At 40.9% G+C, this 13,278-nt stretch overlaps 1 protein-coding gene across 4 annotated transcripts in view; it reads left to right on the top strand.

Annotated features, from left to right (window-relative positions):
- The window catches only part of nipbla (NIPBL cohesin loading factor a), a 37,224-nt gene that overhangs the window by 1,598 nt on the left and 22,348 nt on the right, over nt 1–13,278 (top strand). For 3 of the 4 annotated variants that reach the window (XM_074637805.1, XM_074637808.1, XM_074637806.1), the window contains exons 2-13: nt 2,151–2,223; nt 4,447–4,596; nt 4,877–5,042; nt 5,564–5,664; nt 6,326–6,437; nt 6,568–6,728; nt 8,526–8,674; nt 9,456–9,546; nt 9,829–10,050; nt 10,293–10,541; nt 10,646–11,391; nt 12,970–13,183. In XM_074637805.1, the coding sequence (XP_074493906.1) occupies nt 4,533–4,596; nt 4,877–5,042; nt 5,564–5,664; nt 6,326–6,437; nt 6,568–6,728; nt 8,526–8,674; nt 9,456–9,546; nt 9,829–10,050; nt 10,293–10,541; nt 10,646–11,391; nt 12,970–13,183 (2,275 nt within the window). In that variant the 5' untranslated portion in view covers nt 2,151–2,223; nt 4,447–4,532. The remainder of the gene's footprint in view (nt 1–2,150; nt 2,224–4,446; nt 4,597–4,876; nt 5,043–5,563; nt 5,665–6,325; nt 6,438–6,567; nt 6,729–8,525; nt 8,675–9,455; nt 9,547–9,828; nt 10,051–10,292; nt 10,542–10,645; nt 11,392–12,969; nt 13,184–13,278) is intronic. The other variant, XM_074637809.1, reaches the window with a different exon arrangement.

Consider the following 13,278-nt stretch of genomic DNA (forward strand, 5'->3'; position numbering starts at 1 on the left):
TTTTGAAATGTTTTGAGTGACTTACAGACTGAGCTCAACTATAGTTACTGTAACTATCGGAGTTTGTTAAAACATGTTAATGTTGGTATATATTTTGACTTCTTGAGCACAACAAATGCAGTTTGATAGCTTTCAGCCAGTGCTAACGTGAACTGTGACCTATGCTAACTGACGTTAATTGTGGTATTTGACTGGAGTATTTGGCTGTTTTGAAATGTTTTGAGTGACTTACAGACTGAGCTCAAGCTCATACTGCCTCCACTATAGTTACTTTAACTTTTAGTTTGTTAGACATGTTAATGTTGGTATATGTTTTGACTTCTTGAGCACAACAAATGCAGTTTGATAGCTTTCTCTGCAGTTTGCAGAATGTGTACGGTGGTCTCTGTGCTACTGGAGGAGGATGCAGCCCCCCACTCACTACTGTCACTTTGTGTTGTTTGGCTACTAATGTTGGTTTTGCTGGAGTATTTTGGCAGAAGCTAATGATGGTTTTTGGTTGATATCCTATTTTGAATTGTTTTGAGTGACTTACAGACTGAGTTCAACTATAGTTTCTTTAACTATTGGAGTTTGTTAGACATGTTGGTAATGTTGTAGCTCGACAGATCCAAGGCAGTCCAACTTATTGCAGGTTTGTTTGTTGCATGTAAGCGGGGCTGCTAACTGTCTATTCTGCTAATGTAAACTAAGATAAACAGTTTAATGAATGCCAAGGTGAACTATGACCTATGCTAACTAACGTTAATTGTTTAGGTTGTCATCATTTTTGTGTTATTTGACTCCTAACGTTGGTTTTGCTGGAGTATTTGGCAGAAGCTAATGTTTTGAGTGACTTACAGACTGAGCTCAAGCTACGTTGCCTCCACTATAGTTACTGTAACTATCGGGAGTTTGTTAGACAATGTTCATTTTGGTATATATTTTGACTTCTTGAGCACAACAGGTGCAGTTTGATAGCTTTCAGCCAGTGCTAACGTGAACTGTGACCTGTGCTAACTAACGTTAATTGTGTTATTTGACTCCTAACGTTGTGCGTTGGTTTGCTGGAGTATTTGGCTAATGTTGTTTTTGGTTTGCTATCCTGTTTTGAAATGTTTTGAGTGACTTACAGACTGAGCTCAAGCTGCCTCAACTACCGTTACTATCGGAAGTTTGTTAGACATGTTAATGTTGGTGGATATAGTTTGACTTCTTGAGCACAACAGATGCAGTTTGATAGTGTTCTCTGCAGTTTGCAGGATTTGTTACGGTGGTCTCTGTGCTACTGTAGGAGGATGCAGCCCCCCACTCACTACTGTCATTTTGTGTTATTTTGCCTCCTAATGTTGGTTTGCTGGAGTGTATTTGGCAGAAGCTAATGTTGGTTTTGGTTGTTTTGAAATGTTTTGAGTGACTTACAGACTGAGCTCAACTATAGTTACTGTAACTATCAGAGATTGTTAAGACATGTTAATGTTGGTGTATATATTTTTACTTCTTGAGCACAGCAAATGCAGTTTGATAGCTTTTTCTGCAGAAATGCGTACGGTGGCTCTGTGCTACTGGCTGTGAGGATGCAGCCCCCCACTCACTCACTCACTCACTACTGCTGCTGCCGCCACCATCACAGAGTGCATCTGTTCCTTTGTGCTGCCTCCTGCCTGTCAGTCTCACAGCTGTCAGCCAAGCCCCTGCGTACAGAGGAAGAGCACATTGGACTGAGCATGCTAACATTTACAGCTAGCTCATGTAATGTTTACAATATCCATCTGTTGATCTTCTGTAACAGTTAGATCCGTGCAGAAGCTGTTGCACGCAGTCGACCATCAGCTTGCACTGGTTGCAACATTGTTGTTTACAGATTTTACGTGGCATCAGTATTAAGCAGAAGTTGCTGTGAAAAATGTTGCATTTCTTTTGAAGTCATGGAAACTGATAAGGTCAACAGTGCTGCATACTGTTGCATTCCAGGTTTGAAGATTGTGCAGCAGTAATGATATGGTCATTGCATGTGTGAGAGTCAATATTGTGATGCTGTCTCTGGCATTATTTTGTTAGTTTTTGGGTTAGTTTCTTAGTTTTAACTACTGTAGACACAAGTTCTTATAAAATAAAATGCAGTTTTTTTGTCACTAAGTCTGATGCAGAGCCATGTTCTCTTTCAACAGATTGAAGGAGTAGGACTTTTTTATCTGAAATGTCAGTGAGTCCACCCGAGACTGCACAGAGTTCTTCAAAAAGGTATTATTATAATGTTTTAAGCCATTTATCATTTCATTGACATGCCATTATTAATAATAGTAATGCCTGTTTACTCTGAATTGAGGAGGCAACTGAGAATGTTAACATGTTTTGAGAGGGTTTGAGACTCTTGTAGCCTAAGCAAGGTCTTTCATTTTGATGGTTGCGTCCGAAATTCCATACTAACATGCTATTTAGTACGCTAAAAACAGTATGTGAGATATTTTAGTATGTCCAAAACTTTAGTATGAAACAAATGGTACACAAATTACATACTATTTCCAGTGAAATATTACAGCACACAACGCTGGACACTACGGCGGCATAAATATCCAAAAATGCAATGCGGTATTGACAACAACGTTCATAACAGACATTGGCGGGCAGCTCTGTAACATCAATAATGCTTCGCTTTAACTGTAAGTAAGTAAGTAAGCTTTCACTTTGCTAGGTGTAATATATATTTTAAATTAATTCAGACTTTGATTTTCACAAACCTTCATTTTGGTCACATGAGATTGGCACTGGTTACCATGGTTACACGTCTCCAACCGGAAAAGGGGGCTCTCAGAAAGTGACGACGTAAATTACTGGTCAGTGCTTCCGAAAAGATACATACTACTGTTTATTCACACAAAAGTATGTTGAACGATAGTAAATCTATTGAGTATGTAGTGCATAGTATGTGATTTCAGATGAAGCCGATGTCTGAGCACGCTCATCATTTTGTGTCACAGAGAGTAAATGTAGATAACAAGAGAGCCCTGTGCTGGCCTTCTATCGGCTTGTTGTAGCAACCAGGTTTATCCATGAAGCGTGGGCTGATGTTCTGAAAATTGCAGCTGGCTTTTCCCTCTGCTTTTCCTTGACCTCCGGTGCAGTCTTATTTGAGAGGTCAAGGACACCTAACTAGCAAAGGGATAAGACAAATTAAGTGTGACATAGGGTCCAAATTTCTGCAGATCCATCATTATAAGCTGAGAGGGAAGAGCCCTATGGTTTGACAGTGAAGGGGAATAGACTTCTATGGTAGTAACACAAAAATTTACATCAGATGACTGCTTATTCAGTTTCACAGTACTCAAGTGTAGAAAATAGAGGAACGTTAGTGTACTACACACATGATATAGTATCCACTGTATTACCAGGGGCAATCAGAATGTCAGGGCTTATTCACTGGAGTACATTTATCACTTGGGCAGTATATTATTCAAAAAATATCTATACTGGTGGCAGTATAATACATGACTATGATCATGCTTTTTTTACCCCCCTTGAAGCCCCTTTCTTTTGTTTATCCTAATAAGCCAAACAGTGATGTTAATATTGTGCATGCAGTCGTGTTTACAACTGTTTTACAATATATTTTCCATGCAGAGAATGCATTTCCACTTTTCTGGAAACCACCAAGATGTTTGTATATTGCTTATCTGCTATCAAGGGAAATCTAAGTAATCTGACATGACATTTAAATGACTCATAATAAGCATCAGTCAGTATACTGAGGCTGAGCTGGCTTGTTCTACAAGGTTTAACAAGAATCGCAATCATTCAAATATTTTTTTAATCAGTACATTGGACTCTTTGAGTTCATTGTTGATTTGTCTCTGCTTATAGCACGTACCAGTATAATAACATGGCGTGATCGAGCCGCAGGATAGTCTGTTCTCGAGGGCCTAGATTCAGTTCTCTGTGCGTTTGTATCTGTTGAACATTTTTTGAGTGAGACACCTAACCTGCACTCATGCATGACATTCCTGATCCTGTGTCCTTGTAACCCAAGCAGAGAGCACTAAGGACTCCCCTCTTATGGATCAGTAACATATATAAATAATAATATACTAAATATATGAGTGAAAAGGTTGAGATCCATTGCAGTTTTTCTTGATTGACAAGATATTGCCAAGTTTATCTTTATTGACCAGATCTAATAAGACACATGTATGTGTCGCTTACAGATGATGCAGCCGTCACTATTTCTCCCTCACAAAACATAATCTCAGCATCAGGGCAGACACAGCAATATATATATAGGCTATACAGCAACTATTTCTTCATTCACTGCATTTGATTCCATGTTTTTGATGTATCTGAATAACTCATTTTATGAATTCACACTTTTTCTCCTCTACTTTCTTTCTCTTTCTTTTTGCTTCTCCTGCCCATCACTCATGCTGTTTTTTTTGTCTTTCTCTTTCCCCGACTAACCTTCCTCTCTCCTAGGAGTCAGGAGATGTGAGGACGGGTGTCGTCCATCGGCCCCCTGATCTACCTGTGTATCTACACACTCCCCCACCCTCACCTTCAGCATGAATGGGGATATGCCTCATGTTCCCATCACCACTCTCGCTGGGATCGCTAGCCTCACAGACTGTGAGTGACACACAGCTGTGATCCAAACACACTATCACAGATTTTGTTGTGTCTCCTCTTTCAGTGTAAAATGCCAAGCTGAAATATTGAACAGATGTAAATTTGCAATTGTGATAGCATATTCTGTCCCTTGCCTTGTCTTTCTTTTTCTCTCTTCTTTTTTATGACCACATGTCCTGTTTTGCTCATGCTTGTTTCTCACCCTCTCTCTTTTCCCTCATCTTTATTTCTTTACCTCTCCACCTCTGTCCTTTCCATCATCTCTCTTTTCTCATCTCAGTGTTGAACCAGCTGCCCCTCCCTTCCCCTCTCCCGGCCACCACCACTAAGAGCCTCCTATACAATGGGAGGATCGCGGAGGAAGTCACCTGCCTACTGGGCTGTCGGGATGAGAATCTGGCCTCCCAGCTAGCCCATGGCCTCAACCAGGTCTCCACAGAGCACATGTGAGTGTACAAGTGAAAGTGTGTATATGAAAAAATTGTCCAGAAAGATACATTTATATATGTATATACATATATTTATATATGTTTATTGATATACATCCACTGGAATATACATTTAAATCAGTGTATGTCATTACACTGTTGCAAAGATTCTGTGAATCCAATTTTTCCATGAAACAGTTCTGCTCATTGATTTGCCACATTGCCCTTAGTACAACCAAATATATTAAAGGGATAGCTACCTTCTCATAGATTACAGTAGATTATTCAATCTCCCAACCCTGAAGTGTAGGCTACATATCCAGTGTTTCCCACTCAGAGACTTTACTTGGGCATTGTATGTTTAATGCAATGAATATTTGCATTCATACATGTTTAGATTTTGAACATTATTCAATAACTATTTCTACGTATTACTATTAATTATGCAACCCAATTTTTACTCTCTCACTTTATTTTTACTAGTCTTACCCTCACCATTTTATAATGTGACTGAACTTATTTTTTGCGTGTGTTTTCAGAGAGCTGAAGGACAACCTGGGAAGCGATGAGCCAGAGGGAGATGCACCACTGCTGCTGCAGACCATGCTGGCCAGGAACCCTGGCATCTTCAGGGAGAAAAGTATGGAGATAAATACCTGTTGCACATCATGACCCCCTTTACACCTGGCTTTAAAATGTGTTGTGGGTGATCAGACTGCATCATATAGTGCTTGACCACATGAAAGTACAGGTGTAAATGCACCAACAACGCATTAAAGACGAATTGTTATCTGATCGGCTAAACCACCTCTGGACATAATCAACATCAAATATTCAAAGCTTCATCCGGGTGGAGGGTGCCCGCCATGACCCGAGAGATCACCGCTCTGTCTGCGCCCAGTGTCTCCTCTCTTCATCCTTCTGTGTCTGCCTGTGTAAACGTACCTCAAAGTCACGTTTGCGGGCCCTCTTCCCCCTAAACGGTGGCGTTTTGAGGCTGATGTTTCCTCACCTTACGCACCCCCTATCTGGCTGCAAGCCTGTGCGTAGTGCAACCTCCGGAGGCTTCCTCTCAGCCCTTTCAGACAGAGCGATCAGATCTCAATGTGAACACAGGAGACACATATTAATACCAGGTGTAAATATAATAAGGTTAAAGCATATCTAGATGCAATCTGGATACGAGACACATTTTAATGCAAGGTGTAAAGGGCCTCTATGACATGAAAGCATACAATCATAAAGACCAGCATCATGTTGATATTTGGAAACAAATATACTGTATTTTCATTTCTGAACAGATGTTATGCAGCAGCCAATGGTACCACCATACAAGATCACCCAAAATTCCTTGCATAGCCCTGCACAGCCTGCAAACTTCCAGCCTGACGCAATGTCTCCCAATCCATCAAGGTGAGTGAAAGATACAAAGATATTGTCTTTTAAGTGATATAATGTTATTTATTTTACTGTTAGGCATGCAAATTGCTTCTACTTGCTTGCTCAATGTCTTTCTCCCTGTTCCCCTCTCCACTTTGTCCAGCCGGTTTGTGGCGCCCCAGTCTGGTTCCAGTAGTCGGTACATGAGCCAGAACAGTCCAGTACCCAGCCCCTACACTCCTCAGAGCCCTGCCCCTGGTTACATCCAGCAGTATCCCCACCAACAACCACCCAGCTATAACCAACACCAACAGATACAACAAGGTGAGAGTGTGTTCATGTACTGTACATGCATTGGGGGGTCTGTGTTGAAAAATTACCTTTTTCCTTGCTTGTGTTTGTGTGTGTGTGTGCACCTGGCTGTTGCACATGACCTGTATGATTCATTGAAAGACATCAGCCCAATTGCAGACTTACATGTGAGGTTAACATGCTAGCAGCAAAGAATTTGACAATTAGATTGAAGTAAACTTTAAAAGTTTGAAGTTTGATGGTGTCTCCTAAAAGGTGTACATAAACAGCCAAAGATACCCATTTAGTAAGGATTTGTGTGAAGACAAGTTTGCAGGAGAGCTGTGCTTTGATATGATTTCCGGTGTTCATTTTATAAACTGGTGAACTCAAGTTTTGCTTTCTGACATGACAACATCTAGATTTTATTAGCTAAACATAAATTGTAATGGAAAGCAGATTAAAATCTGTCAGGTGGCCAGAGTATAAAACTAAATTCTTGACCTTTGTATTCTAAACACACTCTGCTTCCTGGTGCGTTGTTAGTTGCATGTGATTAGCCGCTGTGGTTTTGTGGACAATTTTGTGGACAAGATTCTGTTCCTTCCTTGTTAAGCCACTTAACACTTCCTTCAGTTGCTTCACAGGTGTTGCCTCAATGTTTTTTTTTTTTGTTGTTTTTTTCAAAAACTGCATTTTGTCCTCTTTGATTCAGATTCAGATTTGACTGGCGATTTCCTGAATGTTTTAGGAAAGTAAAACAATTGAAAATAACAAGAAAAAGTTTTTTTGTCGACAGTGTTCCATACAAAACAGGGAAGCCACAAACAATGAAAAAGTCCTTAAAGTCAGAATTGGATGAAATATTGTAGTTTGATATTAGTTAATTGGATTTAGGAGGTCAGTGTGCCTATTTCATGACTTTAGCCCAGGTGTTCAGCAGGGCTAATACTAATAGTCAATTTTGGCTTATCATTATATCATCAGTGTGGTATATGTTGGCAGATGTGTAAAAAGAAATTGAAGTGCAGCAAATGTTTGATACACTTGCATGTTTATGTATATTTTAACTTAATTTTTCAGAATTTAAGTTGCATATTAAATGATGAAAATGTATATTATACTGTATATATTTGTTTATAATCCAAGTTGATTTATGTACGACAATTTATTTCCCAGTGAATTTCACTGTTTAAAATTTCCTGTTGTTTACCATTACTGTTGTCTATAATGATAAAGATCCTATGTAATGGGCGGGGTTTTGACTGCAAAAGTCATGCCCTCCAAACATGAATAGAATGCGCAATTAATTTTACAACAACTGTGACAATTGTGGCTGCTACAATTAAATGTAATTGGTTGAAATATTGATGCTTTGCATTTAGAGTGCCTGCTCTGTTGTAGTCAATTATATACTCCCAGTTCACTGGCAAAATATCTGACCAATAACAGGAGGAACAGGTTTGTGTCAACCATGTAGTGATTTACAAACATCTGCTTCCCAAACAAGTTAGCAGCTAAAAGCCAAAATAAGTTTGCAGTTTACACACAAAATAATTTTCACTGCACCTGTAAATTTAATTACATTTTCTATGTATAGTGGTTGAAATTTTAGCGATTCACTCACCATTTTTCTGGGTCTCATGAAACCTCTCTGACTCCTGGAAGAACTGAAGCCACACAACATTTCTAATAAAATCCACTGTACACTAAGTGCTTATTTACCTTTTTTAATCAGCAATTTTTGGACACATCTTTAATTTTTAAGAGATGTTTTTTCTGTCATGATCAACAATGTTAAAATGACACCTTTCTTCTTTTCTCTGGCAGTGTCTGTGGCCAGTCCCATGGTTCCAGGTGGCATACGAAATATCCATGACGCCAAAGTATCGGGGCAGATGGCCAATGCTGCCAACCACCACTCAGACAGACACGGCACTGAGGACTACATGAACATTGTACACCGACTGAGCAATGAGGTACGACTGACAAAGTCTAGAATGAATACATTATAAGTTTACTACACAAGGCAGACATTTATGAACAAACAACTAAATTGGGTTTTGAATAATCCCATTTTTAAACAGGTGAAATTTCTCTGCATGAGGTTTGAAAGATTTGTCATGTGAGCCCAAAAAAGACATTTTCTACAAACTGCATATAGAGGGCATGTATGTGATGTCACTGTACTTGAAAGCCCCACTATCACTGCTCAGGTAGTAAACAGGTAACAGTGAGCAGATAAATATCTGTTTTGCAATGGACTGCACAAGCAGATTTAGAAAGAATTCAGGCGCAAGATTTTACAAACTGTCTAAGACTAAAGAGAAGACGAGTATTTCTAAAGTTCTTAGGGGCGGTTATGTAATGTTAACCAACCAGACACAAGGGTTTCTGAAGTTGTGTGTGTTTAGGTTTTATTAACTTTGTCTTAAATGGGCTCAGAGATTTATTTTCTTTTGATGTTTTCAATTAGCAATTTTCTAAATTGACACTGGTTTTGAGGTGGAATCTTGCTAGTTTTTTGGGGGGGTCTTTTGAGGGAAGATGCCTTGGAAATTTAGGGAAACATTGGCATAAACATATAACGCTGCTACAATGTTCCCTCCTCGTGAGGGAAGTGTATTTGGCGACAGTTGGACAGAAACTGGACTTGCCGTCGACTGTTTTAAGATATTTTTGGAGCAAAGTTTTGGTTGAAAGTCCAGTGTAAAGATCATACCTGGTAGCTTACATCTGTTTTGTCTGTGTGTTGTCCAGGAGGGTGACTCCGCCATGAGGAATGCTCCTTTTTCTCTGAGGTCTCCACAGTCTGGCTGCTCCCCAGCAGGGAGTGAAGGAACACCTAAACGTAAGGACACTGGAAGAGGAGAGGAGACACTACAGTGCATGCCTTTTTTTCATTTAGGAGCACTATAAAACTACTTATTACAATTTCACAGCAACAGAATGGTTTGAGGCCATTATCACTCAAAGTGATAAAAGGCCACAGTCTTAGTGGTCGTCTTTGTGTATAGCATTGAACATTATTAGAGTGCACTGTCGGTTGTCACAGTGCTGTCTGGTTTTGTGCGCTTTCTTTTGACATGCCGTCGGAGGATAACTTTCTTTTCTATCTGTCGCTTCCTCACAGCGGGTTCTCGTCCCCCGCTGATTCTGCAGTCACCACCTCCCTATGCGCACTCACCGAGGGACGGAGGACCTGACCAGAAACAGCAGCTCCAGCAAAGGAAGAAAGCCCCAGCGGTGAAAGAGGAGAAGGATATGTACGACATTGTAAGCTCTCCAAACAAGGACTCGACAAAACTCACCCTCAAGCTGTCCAGGGTCAAGTCAAATGAGTCCGATACCCCAGGTAAGGAAGAATTTCGATCAGCTTAATCTTAGCTGGTTCCTCATGTTTTTGTTATGCAGTTTCCTACATCTCCAGTTTCAAACTTTCACAGCTTTTTAATCAAATAGCAGTACTAAAAAGAGGTATGCTGAGCTCACATCTTTGAGAACAAGAAATAAATCCTGTCAGTCAGAACCTTTGGAGGGGAAAGTATCAGCCCTTTTAAATACAACCCTGTAAAAGTATTTTTGTTAATATCTCAGGTGATGGTCTGCCGGGAATGGACGAGAACTCTGACAATATGGAGACAGAACTGGGCTTTCAGCAGGTGCCTGTTCTCCAGCAAAATCTAGGAGCTCGGCTGTCACAACAGCAGCTAGCTGGCGTTGCCGGTGGTCTCCAGCCTCCCAGTTCCCCTTACGACGAAGCAGAGCTGGATGCCCTCGCTGAAATTGAAAGGATAGAACGAGAGGCGGCTAGTGAGAAGTGCTCCAAGGAGGTGCAGGATAAAGGTATGTAGAATATCTCTAAATATGACTGTATGGATAAAAACTGAACAAATGTTTGTAAACTTTAGAGGTTTTACAAGTGTGTTTTTATCTCTTTTTCTTTACAGACAAGCCACTGAAGAAGAGAAAACAGGACTCATTTCCCCTGGAGCCAGGCGCGGGGGGACCAGGTGGCCCCACAGGTGCCCCAGGCAGTGGATCCACAGGAGGGGGCAATGCTGGCAAACTGACCCCGCAAGAGGCCACCGCAGCTGGGAACGGTGCCAGCCGCCCTCCCCTCATGGTGAGCATCGACCTCCAGCAGGCAGGCCGAGCTGATGGCCAGCTTGACCCCTGTCTGGCCGCCCCTATTCCAGCCCTTGAGGCCCAACGCTGGCCTGAAGAACCAGCTAGTGGGCAGGCTGCAGTGGAAGGTTCTGACACGGCTTTGCGGTTAAAACCAGATGGACGACCGGAAGTCATCAAGAACAGGGTGGATAAGCATGACAGCAGGAGAGATGGTCGGGAGTCATCAAAGCACCGACATGATGAGAAATCCTCAGACAGACGGGGAGATATGCCAAAGCCATCAAACCGTGGGGAACACGGACGAGACAGGGACCGAGATTCTGACAGAGATAGGAGGCATCGGAGCGAGACCGGTGGGCGAGACCGACGCTCACCTGACTCGCGCTGCCGAAGTGACCGAGATAGGTACCGGGCTTCTTCCACTGGAGAGCCTGGTCGGAGCGGCAATAGGCATGATGGTTCCAAACCGGCTTCATCTGCCTCTGGTGCTAAACTTCCAGATTCTTTCCCTGCTCAGCTCCTGGGAGGGCATAGTGGCGCGCTGAAGAACTTCCAGATCCCTAAGGTGATCTGGGCTGACCTAAAGCAAATATCTACCCACCTACCAATCATTCAATTTTTACTGCCTGCAATCTCACAAATCCAAATCACACCACTGCTCACTCTTGTTTACGTTTTTGTTTTCCCATTTGTAAGCCTTTTGGTTATTCCTGGGATTTAATTCTGTTAACACATTAACCCACACCTACCATTGCTGGAAGAGTTGATATTAAGTTGTTAGTCTTCTGTGTAAACAGAAGCAAGTACCTTAAAGAAATGCTCAACTACAATTTCACCGATGCTTCATGTGGGTAAATATCTACTTAAAGCATTCACTGTCAGTAATCTGGCCCGAAAAATGGAAATTTTCTCTTTACTATCAAACTTCTATTTGTTTTATCTTTTCTTACATCTATTAATAAATCAGTGATCAGAGGTGAAGCCCCCAGCCACATGCCACAACACAGTTACATGCCCCTACCACAGTAAAGTGGTGAAGAGCTAATATTAAAACATGTTAGTTTTTGTGTGTTTGCTTACAAAGAAGCAGGTACAGCTTTACATGTATTGCATACAATAGCTTCTTTTGCTCTACTAGAAGGTATCCGCTGAAACAAGGAACAAACAACCGTAGTTGCACTAGCAGCCACTGTATGGTAGCCATATTTAGCACCCAAGCAAACAAGATTACACTGCCAGTCGTTTAATGTTGCAATCAAAGTTGGTAGCTAATTACCCACACAGCATAGCAGCAGTGAATGGCAAGTCTACTGAAAATGCGGCGGTTTACTTGGTTTTTAGTTGAAGTTACCATTGAAACGATTAAGAGTCGTCCTGGCAGGATTAATTCAGCTATGCAGCCTCTGGAGGATGGAAACGTAGCTCAAACTGATTGGTTACAAGGCTACTGGCATAGGTCATGCATGTCAATCATTGGTCGTGTTTTGGAGTTATGACTTCCCTGTGCTGGAGTTGTTTGGATTAAATCATATTCTGAGAAATGTATCTACAAATTAAAGATTTTCTGCATCTAATTGAGAAAGATTCTAAAAATCAAGAGCAGTGAGTTTATGTTAGGTGTGGAAAAGACTACTTGATGAATTGGCTTTTACTTCTTTACTTATGAAGTAAAAATACGTTTGCTAATGATTGCTCACCATTAACTAATTAGGAATAATTGCATATTGTTGTACATCACATTTTTAGTCAGAATCTCATTGTGAAAAATGTTTACGAATGGCCACATCCACAACCGAGTGGAGGAGTTGCTGCCTTGGCACTGCAGTGTTGACAATGTACCATGTATTGATCACTACTCCTACTATTTAAGACATGGAGACAATGTTGGTAAAATAGTGGATTATTCCTTTATGTCTTTGTTATCATCGCTATACTGGAGTGGAAACTAACACAAAATCACTAATCTCATGTCAATCAGTTTGATCCATTGTTTACATTTTATTTTCTTTCATGATTTTCTTTTCTGTAAACAAAGCTCATGTTTTTATGTCCAAATCCTTTAAATTGTGAATTTTGAACTTCAGGCTTGACAAACTCCGAGAGCTCTCCTGACTCCTTTCTGTTTTTTGTTTCTTTTATTCAGATCAAACGTGATAAAGATGGCGGTGGGTCAAATGAAAGTCAAATGTGGGGACAGCCCAAGGTGAAACTGGAGAGGCTTGGTTTGGTGCAGGACTTTGAGAAGAGGCCCAAGCCTGTGGTGGTTCTGAAAAAGCTCTCTGTCGACCAGATTCAGAGGATCATCCGGCACAGCAAGTCTGGGAAGAACAGGATCTCCTCAGGGAGGTCTGGCAGAGGTAAGAACAAGAAGCTGTTGAACTGCAAGCAGATTTGCTCATTTCATTCAAATGTCTTTACAGCATTTTTTCACTCTCTTTGTAAATTTTTCTTA

This window comes from Sebastes fasciatus, chromosome 6 (genome assembly GCF_043250625.1).
Source record: "Sebastes fasciatus isolate fSebFas1 chromosome 6, fSebFas1.pri, whole genome shotgun sequence".
In the NCBI taxonomy this organism is placed as follows: Eukaryota; Metazoa; Chordata; class Actinopteri; order Perciformes; family Sebastidae; genus Sebastes; species Sebastes fasciatus.